The sequence below is a fragment of the Porites lutea genome, chromosome 3 (genome assembly GCF_958299795.1).
Source record: "Porites lutea chromosome 3, jaPorLute2.1, whole genome shotgun sequence".
In the NCBI taxonomy this organism is placed as follows: Eukaryota; Metazoa; Cnidaria; class Anthozoa; order Scleractinia; family Poritidae; genus Porites; species Porites lutea.
Window position 1 is genome coordinate 20,903,948 of NC_133203.1, and position 25,000 is coordinate 20,928,947.

At 37.7% G+C, this 25,000-nt stretch overlaps 1 protein-coding gene across 1 annotated transcript; it reads right to left on the reverse strand.

Moving 5' to 3' along the window:
* Positions 1-14,665: 14,665 nt before the first annotated feature.
* Positions 14,666-15,948, reverse strand: LOC140931886 (uncharacterized). The gene is made up of 2 exons (XM_073381594.1): positions 15,819-15,948; positions 14,666-15,508 (listed from the first exon to the last, which is right to left on the reverse strand). Exons 1-2 carry the CDS (start codon positions 15,946-15,948, stop codon positions 14,670-14,672), a joined length of 969 nt encoding a protein of 322 aa, XP_073237695.1. The 3' UTR covers positions 14,666-14,669.
* Between the last annotated feature and the right edge of the window lie 9,052 nt (positions 15,949-25,000).

The window sequence follows — 25,000 nt, forward strand, 5'->3', positions numbered from 1 at the left end:
TTGTTTCTTTTTAGTTTTCATTGATCGTTAACGAATGAATATGCAAATTTTCTTTCTCATTTTAACAGAAAGAATTTTTATTCAAAAATCAGCCAATACAAGCGTTTGTTATTGTGTTGCGCGTTACGAGAATTTTGTAGTTAATCAAAAAACAAGCATTTTTGTCAGCTATGTTATAGAAGAATTTGCTAATGCTTTTAGCTGTGCGTATATCGAGTTATGGGTGCACTTGGGAAGTTTGGAGAGCACTGAAGAAGCTAGAATTGCACTCAGCTATCTCCTGCAACTCTTACGCATCTTTCGTGCTCTCCAAACTTCCCGCGTGCATCCATAATTCGATATACACAAGCTAAGCATGAACAAATTCTTAATTTTACAGAAGTGTATACTAGAAAGAAAAGAAAACCCCTTTAACAAGTTAACAAAAGACCAAAACAAAAGGAAGCTTATCTCTTACCGTCAGAGCCATCTTCAGCCATCTAGTGGTAGGCACAACCAATTATGAAAAAAATTTATAAAAAATAAAAACAGTAAGCTTAACAGGTGCGATGTCATTGAAAACACTCAAAGGGTAGTAAAAAACAAAGACAGCACACTATTAAATTCTCAAAACGTTATACTTTGACTTTTATAAGGCAAAGAAATATTTGCCAGGAACGGTAGAAAGGCGGTTTTACGAAGTTATAATTGTCACTTACAGCTTCTGCAATAGGTCCACTTCGCTCACTAAAAAGATGCAAAAAAATGTTTACATTGTATATAAATTGTAGAAAACTGTAAATGTAGAGAAGAAAGTGAAAAAGCGACAGTGAATTGTCATTTCTTCAAAATGACTTCGTGAAACAGACTTACCTTGCTTCAGCCATAGTTTGTTATCTAGAAGTGGAAAATGATAAGAAAGAGTTTCAGTTTTAGACTTAAATTCGTTTTAACAATCAACATACTTGTGGTAGCAGTCCAACAAATAGTTTTAAGCAAAGAAAGGAAGATGAATATTTAAAACAAAAACTGAGGTAAAAGCCACCCACCTTAACCTGCTCATTTAGTTGAAAGCCACAACTGGCCTGGGCAGTAAAAACTAGGGCTTTTATACACGCGTTTTCCCGCCGTTTTCGCTGCTTCGAGTGCATCATCCTGCAATGGCGCGAAATGGTCTGTCGCATGCCACCCATGGTAAAGTGAAAGTGTGATTCCACATCTTCCCCTTCCCTCCAACATCTTCTCAATAGCCCGACTCTCAATTCCAGTAGTTGTGGCCGGTTTTCGGGTTATAGGATATTAAAAGAGGGGATCTTTACCTTGTTCAAGGTATTTTGGACAAGGAGTATACGAAGGTCAGTTCCTATGAAAACGACCGATGTTCTTTTAATACATGGCCTGTGCTCTATGAGATTTTCAATAGTGATAGTGTTCATGAAGTACGTCCAGAGTAATTATCTAATTTCTTTATCTTTTTAGATTCAAAGCGATAAATTTCTGGTCCAATGACGTCTGCAGAAAAATTCTCGCCCAGGCAGAGGTCATCGTTGTGCCCCTTTTAGCCTTATGACTCTTAAATGAAGCATACATGAAGTCAAAACAACGAAACGGTCCGGGTTCTCAGTAGACGTTTGCTTACTGGAAGTAATTGGATGAAATTCAGGCTAACGTTTGCTGGAAATTTTCTTCGCGTTTTCAACCCCTTACCGGCCTTAGAGTCATATATCATAAAAAGCACGTCGAGAATATCCATCTCTACACAGAAGCCCAGTGTGTAATCGGCTTTTAGCGTGGTTAAATCCTTAGTGACACATATGCTTACCTTTGAAAGGTAGGACCTTCAATATGGTGTTTCATATTCCAGTGTGCGAGGTATAAAGTAAAAGTTTACGCCATCAATCTTCGGCTTCAAAAGGTAGGCGTTACTGGTTAATAAATGTGTTCTTTCATAGGCATGGTGACCTGTTTTCTGACCAGTCAGCAAAAGTGACCTGTATTTAAGACCTGTAGTGGATGTAGCAGCCAATGAATTATAGTAATTAATGTATTCTCACAATACCAGACGAATTATATCTCAAAATGTCTGAAATCCTATCATTCGAGAGAGTTGCTAGGTTACTCGAGAGAGTATCTAGGTTATTCCATCAAGACTTTTTAAGACACAAAGGCGTCAAGAACTTCCATTAATTAACTGTATATTGCCAGTATTCCCTACAAATCCCGGAATACCAATTTGCAGTCCAGTTTCCAAGAAATTTATAAAATTTATTATTATTATTATTATTGCTAATACTCTCACATAAAGGTGTCAAATACGGTTTTCATCTACTCCGGCCAACAACCATCAAGAAGTATCTTTTACTTTACTTTTGCTCAGCCTACATCTCCAAAACTTTCCTAAGGACCCTTGCTGACATTAAAGGGCATATTTTGGAATAAGTTGAATGGACGTGTCAACACCTATGGTCCTCTGATTTTCTTATAACCTTAGCAGTATCGTCCCCAATGCCCCCACCACTATGGGCATCATCATTGTCCTTACACCTCACATCTTTTGATAAATTTGTCTTGTGAGATTTTGGTATTTTTTTACTTATCCTCTTTTGCTCGCACCCTTCCATCTTTCATTGTCCATAATTGCCATGTCTATAATGTTGCAGTTGTTCCTTTTTTTTGGTCAATGACCAATAGATCCAATCTCCTAGCCTCAATTTCATGGTCTGTTCGTATACTGAAATCCCACAGCATCTTGTAATCCTCATTTTCAAGTATGCTGTCCGACACATGTTCATACCACCTCTCATTTCACTGAAACCCATTTTTTCCTGACAGGTCCCAATGGATTTTTTACAATAACTGAGCTAATCGTCACACACTGATTGGTCGAGAGCTATGGTCCGATGATGAGAGTATAGACCATGGAAATGACATAACCTGTCATGCAGTGTCGGCTGTTTTGTTTTTGGTTTTTGTAAAAATAATTTTACTCCTCAACATGGACAAAAAAGAACCAAATTTTAACATATGGGGAGAAATTTCTGACAGTGAGTTGGTGCTTGAAGCTGCAAAAGTAGAGCAAAAAATACGCAAAACAACAATAAAAACGTCGCAGGAAATTAAAAATTAAATGTTATTGTAAAAAACAAATCGACCACAATTTTTCATGGTCTACACTCTTGTAGACGGTAGAAATGATGCCATAAAATGTTCAAAACTTTGCAGTGCGACTCGTGGTTCCAGTTGAGTTTTGAACTTGTTATGACATAATTTCTATGGTATATAAGGGGGTGTTTACATGAGAAAACTCGCACTGGCGCGAATTTCCTACCAGGATGACTTTTTTATTTTGTATCCCATTTACATGATAACTGGGTCATTTTATATCTCGTTATTTGAGGGTACACTTCATGTGAATAAAATATGTGTGACTCAAAATTGCAAACATTAAGCATGCGCTACCTGTTCCAGTCCACCAGCAGACCGATTTCACACCGCAGCAAGTGGTTGTTTCGCATTTAGATGATACTGTTGGGAGATTTTGTACTGGAGTGAAATTCTCGCTGTGCTGCAACAACCGGGGTGAACTGATGCTGAAGTGACTTGTGCCGGCATGGTGGTATCATGTAAACAAATGTAGAGCCATGAGAGGGAACCAGAGTGAACTTGCTTCAGGGCGAAAGTTGCCCCAGTGTCATGTAAACATGCACCCCTAAGAGTGTACACCATGGAAAATTGTGGTCGATTTGTTAAATAGATTGCTTTAGCTATTATTATTGTTATTATTATAATCATAACTATAACAAAATTCTCAAATTTGATTGGTTCTCAACTGCCCTGATTTCAGCCTTAATAGGACAGTTTAATAGGACAGTACGCGTCATGCCTAAATAATTGGACAGTACGCGCCATCACGCGCGCGCTTGAATGGCTTTTTTTTTCATTGTTAGCGAAAAATCTTGGAATTTCTTGTGTTTTGATTTAATACTCATACTTGTGATTAAAGAAATCGGACTCCCGCTATGCGGTCGTCCGATTTTGTTAATCATTCGTATGATTACAGACCGAATTGGACTCCACTCAGTCCTGTTACCATTACTTATTATTATTATTAGTATTATTATTATTATTATTACTATTATTACATGTAATAACTTGGAAGGTCCGCTTTAAGGTATGCTGAATGCTATTGTGACGTTTCAAGATGTTCCAGATTTGGATCCAACACACCGACAACACTAACAACCTATTTACTCGATTTCTTGCACTTGGAATATGCACAGGCTGCCCACGAACTCACAGAGAAGCTTATTGAAGCAATGATAATTAAATAATCATGACCATGAAGGAAATATTTAACTGTTGTGATGAAGTTGACTCAGTTACATAACATTTGGTTTCAAGATTTATATTCAAAGTGTTCAGCGAAGGATTTATAAATCCATTTTTTGGAAAGAAAGGGAAATTTGACACCATTTCCAAGGGGAAAACATCAGACTTTGATTAGTCTCCCAAGCAGCTATTTTTGACTCATCAAGCAGCAAAAGGCTTGACAAATGTGGTTGGGTGGTAGACTACAACTTGATACCAACTGGCAGGTATCAGTTAGGCTATATTGTATTATGGTTATTATTACGTAATGAAATCGGGAGCTCCGCTTTTAGGCTTGGCTAAATATATATATTATCCTCATTGTCGTTGAGGCATTAAATAAAAAAGTTCATAGAATAAAACAAAGAGGACTCGTAGTAAGCTGCGCACATAAAACCTGTCCCTAATAAAAATAAAAATGAAGTGATACGAAACCTTTTTAATACAACACAGTAAACAATTTTTTTGTATCTAGAAAGAAATGTGTTTAATTTGGAGTCATTTACGTTGAAATTCATCAATAGTTACATAGTTTATAGCAACGTACTGATACTGATATTTTGCGACGGAAATTATGCACCTTGAAGGGTTATCATCCTGTTCGTTGTTGTCTTCGCCTCCTTTCTGTTTCAATAGAGCATTATTTTCTTCAAGCTTGACTTTGTGTAAGTTAAAGCAAGATACACAGATCACTGAAAATAAAAGTAGCGAAATAATGAGATAAATCGCGAGAAAGGAATGACTGAATGTTAAAAACAACAAACAAACAAACAAACAGTCACAGAGAGAACAGGAGTTGCGCATCAGGCCCCGGCGCGCTCTTTTCACACTGCACCTCGAAACCGGAGAGCTCTTTAAAACAAGTGTAGAAGACACAGAACAGCTCAAACGAGCGAAATTTACAGCACTAGAAATTTCTGGTGTTATCAACATGCATCTATTACAACCTTTCTAGCAGCCTTAACTGCTGACAAACTACCTTATTTTCCTATTACATTATTTAGTCAAATAATGATCATTATTTCATCTTTATCTTTCCCGGGGTATATTACATCGAGCCAGTTTAACTCCTTCCAGTTGACTTGCTAGCTCACTTAGAACGCTTCTTCAGTATCGCAAAGGTCAGGGTTCGAATCCCCTGCAAGCCTGAATTTTTTCAGGCCTTTTTTTTTCACAACTGTACTTAAAAAGGAAAATTAAAAAACAAAACAACCAATGCTACTACAGTTTATAATTTCGACGGGAAGATCGAGGAAACTTACTGAACAATATATTGGACAAGTTGAATTTGAGTGAATTTCGTAGAGACAGAAAGCAAACTTAATTTAATTTGCTTTCAGGAGAAAAGCTTTTACTTGAAGACGAACTGCAATTGTTCTAGATGCCTCGAATGCCCAATAAATAAATATCACAAACCGGCTAGGTAAACAGAGACGTAATTAGATTATGTATTTGCACGCAACTTTTCTGGCGCCTTCCCTTAGACATGTTTCTGCGAAAATGCACAGGAGCTTTAAACAAAAGGTAACCTGGGCAAAATATAGATTATACTCACGGGATCCTATTGGAACGTTCTTTCCAAAGATAAGATTAATTTCCCTTGACATACTTGCGTGTACAGCATTTCTCGTTCTAAGCTTTTTCTTTGGGCCTGGACGATGCAGTGGGTACTGGCAGGTTTGACGAGGTCTCCAGTATTTCCCCATGTCGTTTCTGTGTTTTTCACATATCCAGAGCCGCTCAAGTTGATCAAACGAAAGGTCGTGTGCTAGACCTGATCTGTTGAGGATAAGGTCATATTCGAGGAGTTGCCCCTGAAAATGACTGAGGACATTCAACTTTCGCAATGAATCGTCAATACTGCTCTTGCAGTCTGAAAGTTTTATTAACTTGCCGCCAGACTCGGCACAAACAGATCGAATAAGCACTTACAGAGTTCCATTCCATAAAAAAATAGGGTGGTAAAGATTAAAACTACCAAAAGACTTTCCATGCGGTAACTATCCCACTCGGCTCCTTTTCTGGGCTTTGTCTTGTCCATGATTTGACTGGCTAGCGGTATCATGCATAAAATGGAAGATCTGATTAGCAGCGAATTTTAGAGGCCATCAATTTTCGATTCTTTTGTCCGTCTATCCTGTTTACTATTTTCACCATTTTATCTGGTCATAAATTTATTCAATTATTCCTTTTGCTCGGTATCTTTGATGGAGAAGACCCAAGGAAACATAGTTGGTTTCTTATTCCAGGTTTCTTAATTTCTCCGTTTCCAGTTTCTAGCTAAAGTTGCGTGACTAGGCATGACATCCAAAGGTTTTACAGGGCTTTGAAGTGAACAAATTTTTATTTTCTCTCCGAAAACGTAGCTGAAAAGTCGATATATTCTGATTCTTGAGCAAATTGCTCTGAATGGCTCTATAGTCTAGAATAACCAGCTCTGTCCCAAAAAGTAGAAATATGCTTCTAAACTAAGGCCATTTTTTGGCATCTGTTCGATGGTATTTTATAGGGGTCATATTTTGGTTGATTTCATCTTTCTGGGTACGTTTACGGAATTCAAATTCATTTCGAGATGTTGCGAATAAAAAGTTTTACAGCGCTCCAAAAAATGCCAAATTTTCAATTTTTGGGCCCCGCCATATGGCCATGGTGGGCAAAAAAAATTCGTGCTTCTTAGCGCGGCCAGAAAATAACTTTGAATCAAAGCAAACCTATTTTAATTATAGTCCCAATAAAGGCTTTCATCCACCAGAGTTTCAGGCAAAATTATTTTTCACACGAAATTGAGTGGGGGTTTTTTACTGAGACTGCCTCTTAAGGAGGCCATTGTGGTATTGTCTCTCCTTATAGGCAAACTGGTTTGGCCCAATCGATGACTGTAAAGTAGCAAATATTTCTTGTTTATAAACAAGCCTCTCGAAAATTCTCATGATTGTACTTGTAAGTGAGATGGGTTTTGATTGACTACACTCGCTTAGTGGAGATAAGCCAGATCATTTCACAAGATTGTTATAGAAAACATGCATTTTATTGGCGACTGATACTCTATATTGGAGTTTTTTGAAATTTAAATTTAAGAAGGGAAAGTGTTTTATTTTTTACATTCCAATTTCAACAAAGTTCCACATAGACTTTGTCGTTTGTAATGTTTTTTAAACTAAGAGAGCTCTTTCTTTAAGTATTTTTGCGTATTAAACACCTATTTTTGAGACTAACTTTAGCTACCGACTGAGTTATTTCTGAGAGTAAATAGAGAATGTTACATGGCCATTTGGAGATTTCTCTTGGAGTGTTGAAAAAGATGTTTTTCGTATCTCCAAATGGCCATGTAATATTCTATATATTATTACATAAGCACCGATGAAATTCTAATACATTTCACTGCAATATTTTTTAAGTCTTAGAGAAGACAAATGTTCCAGAACTAAAATTGGAACAAAGTTACTATGGAGGATTATAAGGGTCAATATTGTGATGCAATTTCTTTTATATAGCTCTTAATCATATTCGGTAATCTGCCGAATTATGTTTTCGCATTTTTAATCATGTTTTGATTTTTCACATTATGCATTTTTAATTTTCAAATATGTCCTGTTTGCTGCTTAATTATAATTTGATTATCTACATCATGTTTTTTATTTTCGACTTATGTCCTCCAGGTTGATAAATTATGATTGTCGATATTTACATTCTGTTGTTCGATATGACATGCTAAGTTAGTTTTGATTTTCTACATTATGTTTTCCGTTTTTAACACTTTTTCCATTTTCAATTTTTATCCTCCAGGCCGCCAAATTAGGATTTTGATAGTTACATTTTGCTTTTTGATATGACATGTGCGGCTTCTCTGAATGATGTTCGGCTGATGGACTGGGGTGCATCGCAGTAAGAAAGCAATGAGAAACCCTGGGATGAGGAAAAACTCCTGCCTTTTATAATTTGTGTCAACAATTACCAAGTCCAAGATCTTGGTTTATATCCAGATGGCGGAGGAAGATAGAAAGAGATTGAGGGCACCATGATGAAGATGAAGATGGAGAGAGGGCAAGCAAAAATCAGAAGGCAACAAGGATTCTGAAAAAGTCATGACTTTGTTGACTGAGTTGGTTAATGAGGGGGAAGCAAAAGAGTCTCTTAAAAGAATTAAGGTTTGGGCTATTTTTTTTGGCGAGGTTACAAAGGAAATCACGTAAGACGAAATCATGTATCTGAACGTCGAGAGGGTACTGGGTACTGGGTACTGGTACTCTGTTGTTTTGCTTCTTCTAAACAAAATGGCGGCAGCTTTGGCAATTTATTTTACTAGGTTTTTCGTCAGAATCTGGAGAAGGCAGCATGTATGGCATCAAAGTTCTTCTACTTTCGATACTTAGGAGGGGGATATTTTCTTGGCGGCAAATGATGAAAGTGAGTATTTTGTTATTGAACCTTTTATTAAACACTAGTGTTTAGCTTCGATAAGCTGTGTAATGGGTTATTGCATTTAATATCCCCACCCTGAAGCATTTGGGTCCTACCCCTGAAAAATATGAAAATTAAGGCTTCCCTGAAAGAATTCCACATATTTTTTACCCTTTCCTTAAAGAAATCCTCAGTTTTTATAACTTACCCCAGGAGAATCCCATGGTTCCTCAACCAGGGGTGGGGGGGGGGTGCAGATATTAAATGCAATAGCCCGCATTGCATTTACACGAGCGAGTGCATCATTAGAAAATTGCTCCTTCAGTTGAAGGCAAAACTTTGAAATTAGAGAGAATACTATGTTTACTATGATGCTTGTTTTAGGTGAACATCTTTCTTATTCAGAGCCATTTACGTTGGTCCTGATTGTATCTGGATGTGCTTTCACTAATCGCTGGTGACAAAGGAACTGATGTCTGCAGAGGTTGCAGTTCTTCATCATCATTTTCATTATCGCTACACTCGACCAACAAATCCTCAACCTTAGGCATGGTTATCTTTTCCAGTCCTGTAACTTCTACTGTGTTCTCATTATCTTCTGTCTCAAGAAAATCTGTCATAGGATCTTCAGCTGTTTCATTTTCTCTTTCTTCTTGAATTTGCAAGCTATTATTATCATTTTCTGTGTCCAAAAAGTTGGTGTGCATGACTCTGGTACAATCACCTCTTTAGTCGTATACTCTAATAACTCTGTGAGGGATTGTTATATTATCATTACTGAGGGATCTTTCCCAATTCTCTTTAAGGTGTTGCTCTTCTAACTGGAGAGTACTTGACCTGAAATGGTGAAGTGTTGGTCCCTGGGGTCTGTTATTAGCTGCATCTGGGCCATCATAGAACTCCACACCAGACAGGACTTGATGCCACCCTACACTTTCCCCACAGGCAATGAATTCACTGATACTCTCCAAGTGTGCTTGGTACCCCTTTGGGTTCCTATACCGGTTTGGAATAATGGTGTTTAGGAATGGTGGTAGAGTGCTGTAATATTTCGAGATTTGTGACTCCTACATTTTCACAGGGTTGGTCGTGCTCTCACTCGCTGCCAGTCTTTGCTCTGCTTGAAGGTGAATGAGGCTTGGAGTGATCATGTCACCAGGTCTCCTGTTTGTTAACTTGGTGACACCTTGAAGGGTGTTAAAATGCCTTTCCTCTTCTTCAGTGTGGGTGGATTTTATTGGGATGATTCTGCTTTGCTTGGCAGCGTGAACGGTTATGGAATGCCAATACCTGCCATATAACTTCCTCTTAGTGAGGGACTTAATATTTCCAATCACTTCCTTCAAAATCATTTTGTGGAAGAAAGCTTGATTGTGAAGGCGAAGAACCAATTTTGGAGAACGTAAATTGCTGGCAAGTACTAGAGTTTACTGAGCTCAGTGAGAGGAATCTAGCAATGTCTGTATCTTGGGTCTAACTTTTCTACTTTATTTAATTACTACAGTGGAACCTCAAGATAACAAACTCCATATAGCAAACAAATTTTGCCAGTCCCATAGCCTTTCATTATATTGACATTCCACTGTATAATTATTGTTATTATTATTATTATTATTATTATTATTTTCATTATTTTGTTTTCATTACCTGTGAGATATTGTTCTACTATGACAGCTTCAAGGCGATGGTCACAACCTCTAAGCTTTCTCTTTCCACCTAAAGAGCATTCTATGACGTCTTGAAATGCATTTTTTTCTTCATTTTCAAGGTGGGATGGCAGCCCAGTCACGACATTTGCTATGTGCTCTTTGATGTCATAAAGAGGCTCTGTAGGTAAGACCTCATAGTGTCCTATTATAGGAAAAAAGTAAAGGTCATAATTGACTGAATACTGGGTAATTACATGTATAATAATTATTTTAGTGTTTTGTGTCATGGGTTAGTGTTTCAGTGTGCTGTTTTAATAATTTTAGGTGGAAGTGTCCTTGTAATATTCAGTAAACGATAGCCTTCTAGTGATGAAGGGTGAAGGTGGAAATGTAGTAAAGCCATTCTAACCTAAACCAAGGTCTGCCATTTTTTTTAATGATCAAAGACGATCATTGCAGGTAGTCTCTGAATGCTGCCAATCTATTCCTTGAGAATTTCTTGCAGTTCTTTTTTTGAGCCATCACAGGATAGACCACGTACAGTGCATTCTCTCTTCAGCTCTTCCACATGCAGATCCTTGAATGGTTTCAGACCACCATTTCTTCTGTTTTTCCCAGCGGGTCCTTCGCGAACTTTCAAGAAATCCAGACTTCCTTAAACATGACATTGCTTTTATTTTAATGGTGTTTCTTTCGTTCACAAGCGCAATCCCCTACAGGCAGTTGCATTTATTAGTAGCAATCACTTACGGGAAAGGTGTGGTTCTAAAGGAAGTGTATGAAAAAATGGACGGACAATTTTTCGCGCAGTTTATTCGGACACATTTCAATATCACCTTTGCGTGATCTGGACAAAAACGGCACAGGCAACGGCTCTTTATCATGGACAATGACCCAAGCCAACAAAGTAAGGTAGCTAAAAGGGCTCTAGTGTCTGGTAACAAAAAAACATGTTGCCACATATGTCAACTATGAAAACCCGCCAGAAACATGGCAGACAGAAGTCCTCACGGAACTTGTCAAAAGGGTAAGTGCTGAAATATTGCATAATTTTCCTGTGACTTGCTCTGGCAGGACACAGTGGACTGGCCCATGACTTATTACTGAATCATGAGTATCATTAAACCAGTTCTCCCACATTAAATATCATAATATGATTAGCCATATTTATTTCAATTTTTTTTACACGTTACACACGTTATTATTATTATTAACAACCTACATTTACGTAAAGTCCATAGACCAATTGCAAATATGGCGACGTTTTCACCAAAATGAGGCTTTTCGGTAGCAACCGTGGCTAGGGGCTGGTTGCCTGTGTTTACCTGTGCCATTGCTGGAAAGACTGCAGCTTCTCAGGTGTCTTTTCCTTTAAATTCGACAAAAATAAGTCAATTTTATTCGCTGAAAAAGGTTTCAATCTGGTATACACGATTTGGATACTGTTTTTCTATGCTAAATTGAAAGATCAACTGACGCACAGCGATCACGGACAGAGTCAGTTGTAGCGATCGCGATACTTTGACTGCCTGATATTTTTCATTCATTGTATTTAAGGTTCACATGTAAGTCATTGTGGACCATTTTAGCTTTTGTCATGGAATAGTGGGAAACTAGATACATAAGGCCTACGGCATGATTACAAAACCCCAAAGATCCAGCGACACAGGTGCAGGCCGTGAAGCAAGTACATAGTAAGTTTGCTCGGTTGAGATTGCTAATCTTATTTTATGTGGGGGTTCACTTTTCCGTAGACTTGGATAGCAAAGGGCTCTGAAATAAAAGATTTTGCTCTGTTTGTGATGCTTGGCCCCGACATTATGAAGGTATCCTTCAATAAAAAAATTGACACCACGTTCAAACGGCTTCATAACCATGTAGTCCGGGTAATGCTGAATGTTTTTACCGGAGTTTTGGACATATTTCACAATGGTATTATACGTGAATGGGGAAAGATCGTCCAGTAGTTTATCCATATTCTTCTCAGAGGGACAAAATCTTAACTTTTCCTCATTCTTCCCAACAAGATCTGAGTCGCCCTTTTTGCTTCAAGCACGAAGTGCAGGGGTGGTCGCTTGAATATTTTGATCATTTTGCCCCCGATCATCTGTACACATTTGAAGTACTTCCTTCACTCTGCACAAAAAAATCAACAAGGGACGCTAATTTTAAACGTGCAATCACTTAGACAAAAAAATAATGAGACAAAACACAAAGGTGCATTACACGGTTTTCAAGTGTATTTAATCATATAAAACAGGGGGTTAAAAATGATGCTTACTTTGCAACGGGTTGGGCCTTCACTGTTAATCCTTTCAGGCTCACTTTTCTTCACATGCATCTTTTCCACAGGCCTATCCATTATAAACTTAATACTGTTCGGTAAAAAGAACATACAGTGAAACTGAGTCTAAAACAGTTTCAAGAAGTTCAAGTTCAAAGTCGGAAATGTAATATGAGTTCACACATAAGTACATCGCAATCATGATTTTTCCTATCATCTACCTTCTGATTTGTATAATATAGGAAAAGCACTGACCTTTATTTTAACACAACAAACCGACGATGACTTCTTCTTGAAAGTTTGTTATTGTTTCCAGAGTGAAAAAAACAAGATAACAGACTCGCATTAGCATATAAACAAGCGACCAGCCCTTAGCAACGGTTGCTACCGAAAAGCCTCACTTTGGTGAGATCATCACCATATTTGCAATCAGTCTATTTCCGCCCGCAAATAGCAGGTGCTAGTCGAGGCGGGCAGAGATAATAGGTAAGCAGTCAGTAAAAAAAAAAAAAAAAGATATATATTCCGACCTCCAAAATTTCAGCACAAGAAATTCGCCATCAGTTTTTCCTTATTTGGTCAAACTTAACGATAATGGCTCATATCATGGGCTTAGGGAACCAATCAGAAAGCTGGAAAATCATTATCCTGAGCTAAAAATTTACTAACAACAGATATGAACTGTAAGCTGATGTAAACCCGCTGGCAGGAGAATAAAGTAAATTTGAACTCATTAGATCCATCCTTCAGCATGAGAGATATGACAGTGAAATGTTTGAGATTGTTACGACATACAAACATTCCCCAGTTGTTTTTGATATTATTGTTTTAATAGTTCTGTTCTGTATCACTAAAGGCCATAACTAGAACTCAAGAGATGATGGCAGAGTAATAAAAACATGATTAGTGGAAATGTGTTGTCATAAATCCTAATGGGTAATTAAGGGGTCGGAGAGGGTGGGGCTTTATGGGGAAAGGGGTCGCTCTTTAGAAAATCCCTCTTGTATAGAGTATGCAAAAGTACAAGCACTTTTGTTTTATTCCACTACTTCATTAAGCTTCGAAAAGAAAAAGAGAAATTGGCAAATGCTATTTCATTGCTAACTTAATCTTTCCACTTTTAAATTATTTAAAAAGTGATGTCAAACTATATTTCCTTAGTTAGCGGTTGCAATTTTGATCTACAGATGTAAATCAAAGCCCCGTTTATGATATAAATTTTCTGCAAAATGAAGTATAGCATAGTTAAGTAAATTATACTCGAACTGCCTTCTGTTGCTGAAAACGCTTATAAAAATCAGCCCTGATTATTTAGATCTACAAGCATTATCCTTTCCCAACTATTCTCTAATTTAGTCTTGTCCCAAGCAAAATTTTCTAGAGTCCATGGCATCATTTTTGAGCTCATTTTCCAGAAAGTAGACATACGGATAAAATAATTATTCCTTCTGGGCGTTTAAAATAGGCTACATGTTCCTTGTATATAAAAAAAGAGATCTGGCAGTATTGACTGTTTATATTTAGCTAAAACACCTATCTCAAAGCAGATGAAAAATTCCCAAACAATTTCCAACATATAATTTATTCTTGGGAAGCACCTTAAGAAACATCCCTGTATTAAAACCTTGCTAGCTAGTACCATAAGCAACTGAGGACAGTTAAGTGAATGCAACTGATGGCACTTTAAGGCATAGTGGGTTGATATAGAACAGTATTATTAGCTATTAACCCTTAAACCCTTGTGATCAAAATTTAACTTCTCTTTTCCGCCCATATCCATTTTCTATAGAAGTAGCGTAGAGAATTTTTACAAATACCAAATAGCAATTTTCTTTGATTGTGTCCTTCATTCCTGGAGCACTGTTTCAAAAGCTGCCAAATCACGAATAAATTTATTACTGATCCCTCTAAGGGGTTTAAAAGGGCTAAAAATTATTTTGTTCTATACCTTCATAAATATTTTTTACCCGAAAAATAATTATCTGTAATTAAAAGTAAAAAACTTTTGTAATAGATGCTATAGTTAGCGAATGCTGCCAGATGTCATTCATCAAAGCATCCAGCCATTGAGCCAAGAGACGTATAGAGCCTGGTTGAGTGCATGCTATGATGGCTCCATCATTTCCATGACTATGAGAATCTGCAATCATAGCAGCGCTATCAGAGTTCACTGCTAAAAGCATGGCACGCTGATGTGTCATTATCACACTGCAAGATTTTGATTTGTGATTCTGAGCCTCTTGAATTAAGAAATTAGCCAACTGATGAACTGGATTCAGACCCAATATGTCAATTTGCTGACCCAGACTCTGCACCCCACACTGGTTATCTGCCAGAGAAACTGCATCCTTCACCGCCAGATCAACTGCTTGATGATCAAATAGATCATCATGAATTTTGTTGCCTTTGATCATTGCTTCATATAATGATTGTTTCCATGGCTCAGGAAGAAGGACATCTCTTGGCCAAAGCAAACTTCCATTCATCCACATCTTCCCCATGATCAATGCTATAAAGGCACAAGCATTTCTGCCTGTTCTTCCTTGAATACTTGATTGTGATTCAGCAAAAGTCCACTCCACAACACCTGCTACATATGAAGAGGAATTTCCTTTAATCATGCCTGCTGTTAGTATTCCAAGTGGTGGTGGACTTGAAGCGGATGGTGGGGGATTTGTTGCACAAGTAGCTAAAGCAGGAATGTTTGTTGCTGTTGGGATCACATTGGAACCTGTTGGACAATCTGATGCTTCCCTTGCCCTTTCTTCTTGTAAATTCTCTTGTCGAACTATGCCTGGACAGTTGCTAGTTCCACCTGTCTCTTCGCCTTTTAAGCAAACAAACAAGTACCATTATAAACAAATAAGACCATCAGTTAAGCAATACACCGGAACAAACTTTTCGCATGCTCTCCTAACATTCTGTGTAGGTTATTGTACCGGTAAACCTACATAAAATGAGGTTTGCTGCTTTCATTTAATAAATTTCTGTTTCAAGGAGTTTACTGGTATAACAAAATGATAGCCTTCTGACCAATCAGAGCAGACATACCATCCCTGTTATTGCATAAAAACAAATAAACAAATAAAACTGTTCTTAGAAAACAGGAATTCATTTTTATATGTGATAAATAGTACCTTGCCTTGACCTTAGATGTCTTGCTTCCTCCATCAAGTCTTCTGCTATTTGCTTTTGTTTGCAGTGATATGTACTCCACCAGCTTTTTATTTGTGATTCCTTTAAGGGAGGAACTCCAGCCGCCTTCATAGCTTCAATGACATCAGCAGGATTTGCTCTGATTTGCAATGTCCTCTAGTTCTCATAAAAAGCAGCCATAATGTTTTTCTGCTCTTTTGTGAAGGTGACTTTTTTTAGATCCACCCTTTTTAGGGCAAATTCAGGTGATGGCCTGTCATCAGCATTAACTATCATACTGCTGTTCATTGGTGTCAGGTTAACATTATTGGCATTACATAAATGCATGGGTGTATTTTAAAAAACACAGTTGGTTCAGCGTATAACATATTAGTCATACGTCAGTGACTTGGGTGCAAGTCTCGCCTTGTACCTGTTCTGCGTATCCATTCTTCTTGACACCAAAACGTTGTTAACAACCCACCTTATATCTGATAGGACGCCAAATAGTCGATATCTCAAACGGCTCGTAAATATCATAGGTTGATTTAAAATAATGCATTTATTTGAAACAAATCTCGATTTTATAGGACGAAAATGCTTGTAACTGTTCTTTTTCAAAATACTCTCTGTCAACAATGATTCAATCCGTATCAGCTCAAACGTATTAGTTACCTATAGCAATTGGGCAGGCAACGTTCCGTAAAAATATGTAACTCTGTCCAAAAATGTTCTAGCTTTAAATATTCTAATCTTAACATAGCTTAACTTTAACTACTACTTTTCGGAAAATTTGAAATATTTTTCAATCTTTATAAACGCATTAAACTGTTTAAAAAATCGACGAAATGTCGGAGGTCCTTTTTCTCGGGTGCTTTTACCTCTGCTCTTCCACTTGTATCAATGGGCTCATATCACAGCAACACGAGTTACAGAATATGTTGTTTATATGTTTCAAAGTTTGGCCCATGCTGAAACCGCTGAGGAAAATAACTTGCTTCGAAGAAAGTAGTTTTCGTTTTCGAGAAATGGTAAAACGAAGAGGTTACCACACTCGTCTTTATATTGTTTTCTATTTTTTAACAGATTGAAAAAATATTTCATGATTGCCAATTGCGGTGGGCGGGTGATTAGGCAGAAGTAGTTGGTTTACCTAAAAACGAAGAGTGAATGGCAATTTTAGGGACTTTAATAACAACATGGCTTCTAAAGAGTAACATCTTGCCCCCAAATAGTTTAAATAAGAACGTATGAGCTCCCTGAAAGGTAAATTTAATACCACTGTAGCCCAAGCATATGAAATTCCTGCAGTAATTTTGGTCTATTTTGCATGTCTGTGAACTTGTATTGCATGCGCCAGATTGTCGATGTCTCGTGTCAATCCATCTAAAAGTCTCAATTTTACATAGATTTCCTATTAATTCTGATTATAACTGCTGCTTCACTCTGCAGCAATAATTAATAATAATAGCTTAAAGTGCTACTTAAGCCAAAAATAATCTAGTGAAAAATAGCAATAAATTATTAGTTCAATATCTAATTGAAAAGGAAAATAATTTTTGACCCTAGGAAAACGTTGTTTTCGGCCTTTTTTTCCAACACAAACATGGCCAAATTGTGGCACAAAGGGCGACAAGCAGAGCCTTAATTAAATATGCATATGACGTCACATGGTTGACTCATCGAGTGCGGCGAATTCACATTTCCAGTCAGATCACTGTGATGGCGAAGCATGGAAGTGGAGGCAAGACTTGTACGGCCGGTGCTCCGGGTCAAATAAGTTGTACAAACAACTCTTGTAGTCCCGGCATTTCTATGCACATATTCCCCAAAAACGAGAAAGTTACGAGGAAAACGGCGAGAGCTCCGGACCAAAAAACCGGACCAGGAAAAACGTATGTTAGTCACAGGAAAAGCACCAGAGAGGAAAGAACCAAGCGATCGCAATCGAAGGAGATCGAATGCGGTAAGTGTCCAATCCAGTCATTGTTTTCAATTTTCACAACAAGCCTGTTATGTTTGTCTTTGGTGGTTTCAGTGGTAGTTTTTGAGAAAAACAAAGATCAAAAATAACGAAATATTTGATCAACTGAAGTGTATTTTTATCGAAATCATCGGGGAAATTCTCAACAACTCGGCCGGACTGAGGTGCTAAAAAATTAAGAGTAAGACGAAACAAAAGGCCTGTTAGTGATCACTCGAACATTCTTTGCAATGCCTAGCATTTGGAAGTGCTTTTATAAAGAGTAATATCTCCACTAAACTTGCTCCTTTATTATAAACAATTGCAGCATTTGCGGGAAATCAAGCGGGAAACCGAGTGTGAAGTGGAGCATAAAGTGGAGCGCCAGGGGGCAGCAACTACAGTGCAATCATGCGAGGACCGTGAAGACAAAGAGGGAGAATTCAGCTACGATGGTGACTTGTGGGACTTGTCCAACCAAGACGACGCGCTTTCTTTTAGTCTTGACACCGAGGGGAGCATGGCCTGCAATAGAGCTACCCAGGCAAAGCCTAAAATGAGATCCAGACAGTCACAGACTACACTTGGAGAGTGCCGAAAGTGCGCTGAGTGGAAAATGCAAATAAGAGTCCTGCAGAAGCGAAAAGGGAAATTACGCTCTCAGAAGAAAAAATGGAAAGAACAGGCCACACTAATAAATGTAAGTGCTATTTTTTATTTCTTATTCCTGGTATGCAAGATAGAAAGTAATTCTGAAATACCCCTCCCCAACCACCAAGTCATCCTCTCATGCAAAACTGTTGTACCATGTAGGGGTTTTTTATTTTTTACTCAAAAGGTTTTTTTTTTAGTAACAGTTTTCTTTATCACAATTATGTGATAGTATGACTCAAGCAGCAACAAAAGAGAATTAGAAGAGGAAGGAGAGGAAGAAGAGGACATGGAGGAGGTAGAGACAGAAGTGGAAAATATGGAATGTTTGGAAGACCCTGGACTGGAGGATACAGAGAATTTAATAGATGAAAAGGAAGACGATCCAGACTGGCATTGTCAGATGGAGGATAAGGGAGATGATGATATTGATGCCGATGATGAAGAGACGGAAAGTACACCAATGAACAATATCAGGCAAGATGTTATGATTTTGATTGGTCATTACGTACTCATCCTTCCTTTTTCGTGCTCAAGAAGCTATAGCTTGTTTCATAATTCCATATCCCTTGATCTTACATTTAACAACTATTATTAGTGCCTAATTTATTGCAGTATTTGTATTTTTATAACATCTAAAATTAAATTCTGCAAAATACTGGTCAATAATTTCAGGGCTGTTGCTAAGGAAAAGTCACCCTCCTGTAGGTCAACTCACATGATACTTTTTTGGGTGGAAATGTACAGAGAGGACTGCCGAGAGGCTAAAGTTGGCCTAATTAGTTAATCAATCCTTTTTTGTTTAAATGGCTCAATTTGCAAACTGTTTCAAATTATTTGAAATTAAAAATGCCAAGTGCTAATCCCTATAACCAGTAAATTCTTCAGTCTCCTTTGCAGCTGGCATGTGTTTTTTGCTAAACTCTCCTGAGCATTGCATGATTAAGATTGTACATTTTGAGCTGGTTCAGGTATATTTTCATCTATATCTACAAATATAGATACGAAAAACAACCAACCTGTTTTCCCGGCCCCTATAAAAATAAAAATCTGGCATTTCTTGACACCTAGATCTATGTGTGACGGACCACATAAGACTCGTTAATAGCCTGATTAAAACTTTTGCTGAATGGGAAAATCTGCCACTACACAAAAATTGTAGGAAATATTATCTTTGAGTGATAAATGTATATTTTTTTGATGTTAGGCAAACCAAGTAAAGAGCAGCAGTGACATGGAGTTAAAGGACGCCCAAGACATTTTTGCCTTCCTAAAAGCAGCAGGGTTAAAAATTCATGTGTTCATGTCAGACAGGCACCGTTCAATTGCCAAATGGATTAGGGAGCATGAGCCAGCAACCAGACACTTTTTTGATATCTGGCATGTTGCCAAATTAGTAACAAAGAAGTTACTTCAAGTTGGAAAAGAAAGTGGCTGTGAACTCCTTGTGAAGTGGCAAAAGGCCATAAAGAATCATTTGCATTGGTGTGCTACTTCCACCAAGCTTGGATTTGGTGAGCTGATTTTAGCAAAGTGGAAGTCTACTATTAGGCATGTTTGTAATAAACATACTCAACACCCAGAACCTCTGTTTAAACAGTGTGTCCATGGACCTCTATCAAGAAGATATTGGCTAAAAAAGGTGAGTTTTTGTTGGAACACATTTTCAAGCAGTTCCAACCACCAGTTAATTTAACTCTTTAAAGCTGGTAATATGTATCACCTGTTTCAGTTCAGTTTATTTCAACAGGGTAGTTTATAAATGTGTTTTAAAGGTGTTTTAGTTTGAAGATGCTCCCTACCCCTCTTAGAGTCCAAGTCTAGGTCTTGAATTGCTTTTTTCATCCTTGACTTTAGAGGATTCTTTTTATGTTTAGACTTGTCAGAAGCAACCTTTTTGTCTTAAAGAAAGAGAAACTAATGTATTGGTTAATGTATTTCGGGCACAAATGTCTATAACAAGATGAAACAAATTTTGATGAATACAAGGCTCCTTAATGATATAAAAAAAGTTGTCTAGTGAGGATCAAACAAGTTGCTTGGGGGTTTTTCACTCTACGTTGAATCAGTTCCATCCAAAGATGACGTTTCTGTTGGCTTGGCACATACTGCAGGTAGGGTGTGTAAATTGTTATATTGGACGTCAGAGGTGGATGTCGTCTACCAACACTACAGAATTTTTACAAGAGGAATCTTTTCTAACCATACCCCCTTAATAATTGCTCCAAACATTTCATTTTCATTTTTTCAGAGTCCCTCCTACATAAAGTAAGTATGGTTATTTTTCAGAACTTTCAGTGTAGCCACAGTGGTGGTTCCCAACCATGATTTATGGAAGATGAATGGCTCCTAAAGAATCCTACCAATAGTTCAAGGGAAATAAAGGCAGGGGTGGGTGTGTGGCTGTTACACAGAAAAACCTAGCAGCAAAATTACAGGGAAATGGTGGACGACTGAAATCCAGTTTAGCACTTCTGTAGGCATTAAGAGCGGATGTCAGTAAATATCGACCAGAGGTCTACAAAAGTGAAAAATCGAAAATTCTCAAAAAAATTCACAAAGTAGCACTAGGTAAGCTATTAACATAAATGTAATTTTTACTTCGATCCGATAATTATTTTTCACGTCCGGGGGGGGGGGGGGGGGGGGGCGTTATTGGTTTCGTGGCTCTCGGACCGGGTTTTCCAGGCCCGAGACCATGTGTCGCAAAAAAAATCGTTTTAAAATTCAAATCCATTGTAATGCGGAGATCAAATAACTTATTCAGAAGAGTACTTAATTGCACACATTCTAAGTGGTGATTTACTCAGTTTGAACGAAAGTGTAATATTTTGGAGATTTTTTATTATTTTCAATATTTTGAACGTTTTCATTCAATGAAAAAATGGCCATTTCAAAGCCCAAAATCGTCAACTGGTACCTCGATTTCAGTAACGAATCTTATACCACGTTAAGAGCGTTATCTCTTCTTTCAAAATCTGTTTTCAAAACTATGGGCAACTTAAAAGAAAATGTTTGAGGCCAAAAAATACTAGTAGTACTTTTCTGAAATTTGAACTTTCCAGACTCAGCGGGTCGATGCTAAAAACTCAGAAAAATGCAATAAGAAATCAGTTTGAGCAACAGTGATTTAATGTTATTAGCTATCAGAAACCAACACGTGTTTATCGAGCGATCTGATAAAATTTAAAGCCATTTTCCAACAAGAAAGGCAGAGTTTAGCCATCTTCTGCTACCAAATGCACGAGTGACGTAAGGTTGTCAAAGGGCAAAGCACAATAATAAACTTCAAAAAGCACAACGTTTCTGCGTCCAGGAATTAGACTTTAGCGGACAGAACAATGCCTATGAGTGTATGTTTCATACCTTAGCAGGGGTTTCCTAGATACTGGAAATAAAAAACATCAAGGACAGCATAGGCAACAGCATCTTCGGCTGCTCTCAAACGACGGAGATTGCGTTACTTTCCACAGATTGACCGCTTACCACCTGTTTTTGGGCTCGCATTTCGACAGAACGCTTGCCTCGAGAGGCGCGCGGCACGGATCTGAACTCTTCTTCATGAGACATTGAACTGAATTTATCGGAAATATGCCACCACCACCAACAACATGAGCTTTTTTCGGGTATTTGTCGTTTTTTATGCTAACCCCACCCCATTGCCCTTGCGGTCAATAAATCATCGCGTTTTTCATTTTTTTTATGCGCGTTCGAGAACCTCCAAAGGGAATATTGAGGGTCTTTGTACAGTTTCAGTTTATTTTACCGACAAAAAAGAACAAAACAAAGCAAAAGACAAGTATACAGAAACACGCAGAAGCAATGTGGTGAGGAAGCCCAAAAAGAAACCATAAGGCTTAAGTCATCCCCTTTTCGTTCGCTTAGCGTCGAATAGGTTTCCTGGTTTTGGGTGGGTCGGTCGGTGGGGTGAAAAAAAAAATCACAAGAAATCTGAGAACGGGAGGCCTGAAACACCAGCATCATTGCCGTGGAGACTGAAAACAACAAGACATGGTCACCAAATCGACTCAAACTCAATATGGCGGAAAATTTGATGGTCAATTTCATAAAAAAAGGCCCAAAAAGGGTAAAAAGCAAAGAGGATACACCACCGAACGTTTTATGCCTCGAAATGATGTTATAATGCTAATTTTTTAGATTAAAAGAATTAATCTAAGTCTAAAAAAAAATAAACCTTGTCGTTTCTTTTTCTTGCTTTTTTAAAAAATGCCAAAAACCTGGGTCTTTTGGACGACACTAAACGAAGAAAAAATTAATATAGGAATTAAGCTCCCTTAAAGTATAAAAGTATAAGTTTACAAGGACAGGATCAAACGTATACTGAGTAACTAAATGATAAAAATTTGATCAAAATTAAATGAAAGGCTAAGAGCCTAAGCGCCGTCTGATAACGAAACGGTAAACAAGAAGTGCTGCCTCTCCTTTAAGGTGGCTGAACAGAGTTTAGGCAGTTTGTATGTCATTTGTCAAATCATGGCGAGAAAAAGGTTGCAGCTCACAAGCTGAAACTTGACAATTGAAAAATATACTGATGAAAGATTTTGATCGACAGGTAAAATTTGACGTTTTCGCAGTTTACATGGCAACATGAACGACTGAATACAACTTTAAATTTTCACTTTTGGTCAGTTTACATAAAATTCGCTCATTAGATTTTCCTATAAACTTACACACAGCTTATTATAATTAATCATTACCATTTGAAACTTATTTGACCAAATAGACGGGTTTTTAGATAATCAATAATATAATGGTACTGTAATTATTAAATGCGTCACAAAATTCGTCTGTCAAATTCCATTTTAAAGTTCTTATTATTTAAAATACGATAAAAGTAAAAATTCTGCCAAGTATCACAAAATTTTAATGAGTAAATTTTGTGAAATGGTCTTCTGTGTTTCCATTGCTTTTTCGTCGCCATGTTTGTTTGTCTAATTTAAAACACCTGCCGTCACGCGAGTTGCCGCTGACCGCTCGCAAAACTGTGTTCAGCCACCTTAAAAGAGACGTGAAATACTGGTTGGACCACATCCTGGACTCCCGCGAAAACCGCAAGAGAGGAACGCTCAGGGCTAAGGAGACTAAACAGGGGCGTAGCTACTTGTATGCTCGGTTTGCACGTGCGTACTCGAAAACGTTGAGGAAAAAAAATAGAAAAAAATAAACAGAACTAAAAAAAATCGGTTTCCAGAGAAGCGACGACATTAATTGGAGAACCGGATCTTGGATGATTTATTTATATAGCAAGCTTGATGATGTAAAGCGTGAATACGTTGTTTTCTCCACGACCTGTCTTCGGAGTAGACGAAGTAGGGCACAATTACGTCAATGTGTGGTGCTTTTGTCGGTCAAAAATAATGTGACAAAAAGGGGTAAAAAGAGTCATTTGTAAACTAAAGTCGGAGGTACTACAAGCTTGATTTTTAATAGCAGAATTAATGATAAACGGTTGACGTCAATGAACATAACAAGCCGACAGAATTAAAGAATGCTTTTGCTTACAATTGTTAACCCCACCTTTAATAAAGGCACCTTAAAAAAATGTTGAGATTTGGGGTAGGGGGGGGAGGGGGGGAAGAAGATGTAGAAAAAGTTGGGCGTACCTCCGGAAAAATCCTGACTACGCACCTGCTAAAGCCTGAAACTGAACAACAGGAGTCTTGACGAAACGTCCTCAGTTATCACCTGTCCGGGGTCGTACTTCCAAGGAAACGCTGATCAAGAATCACTCATGATGGAATGAAAACTCTCGTAGCTTCCAGCGAAAAAAGGAGTGACAACAGTGGTAAGCGGTCGTTCTGTGAAATGTAACACAATCTTTGCTGTTTACGATCTTTCGGCGCTTGGATTTGAAACGTTGTTGTTTGGTATGTTCTCCCGTGTGGATACTTGACATTTCCAATATATGGAAACACCATGCTAAGGTACGAACAACAGACATTCACAACATTGTTTTGTACGCTAAAATCTGATTTCATGGACGTAAAACGTTTTGAATTTTAAGCCTTTTTAATATTAGTGCTTTGCCCTCCCTTTGACAACTTCATGTGACTGGTGCACTTGGCAGGAGTTGACAGCTTAAATCTGCCTTTCTTGATAGCAAACGGCATTAATTTATATCAGATCGCTGTATAAACATGTCTTGGTTTCTGAAAGCTGATAACATGAAACCACTATTGCTCAAACTGATTTCTTACTGTATTTTTCCAAGTTTTTAGCATCGGCCGCCGCGTCTGGAAAGCTCAAATTTCAGAAAAGTACTACTTGTATATTTTGGCCTCAAAAATTTTCTTGTAAGTTGCCCGTAGTTTTGAAAACAGATTTTGAAAGAAGAGGTAACGCTCTTTAACGTGGTATAAGACTCGTTACTGAAATCGAGGTACCAGTCGACGATTTTGGGCTTTGAAATGTGCCATTTTTTCATTGAACGAAAACGTTCAAAATATTGAAAATAATGAAAAATCTCCAAAATATTACACTTTCGTTCAAACTGAGTAAATCACCACTTAGAATGTGTGCAATTAAGTACTCTTCTGAATAAGTTATTTG

What these genes read in the sequence shown, in the direction of transcription:
- LOC140931886 (XM_073381594.1), bottom strand. Translation starts at nt 15,948, where the DNA reads ATGAAGGCGGCTGGAGTTCCTCCCTTAAAGGAATCACAAATAAAAAGC. An exon ending in ACATCTAAGGTCAAGGCAAG is followed by an intron (nt 15,509 to 15,818) that starts GTACTATTTATC and finishes TTTGCTTAAAAG; the next exon opens with GCGAAGAGACAGGTGGAACT.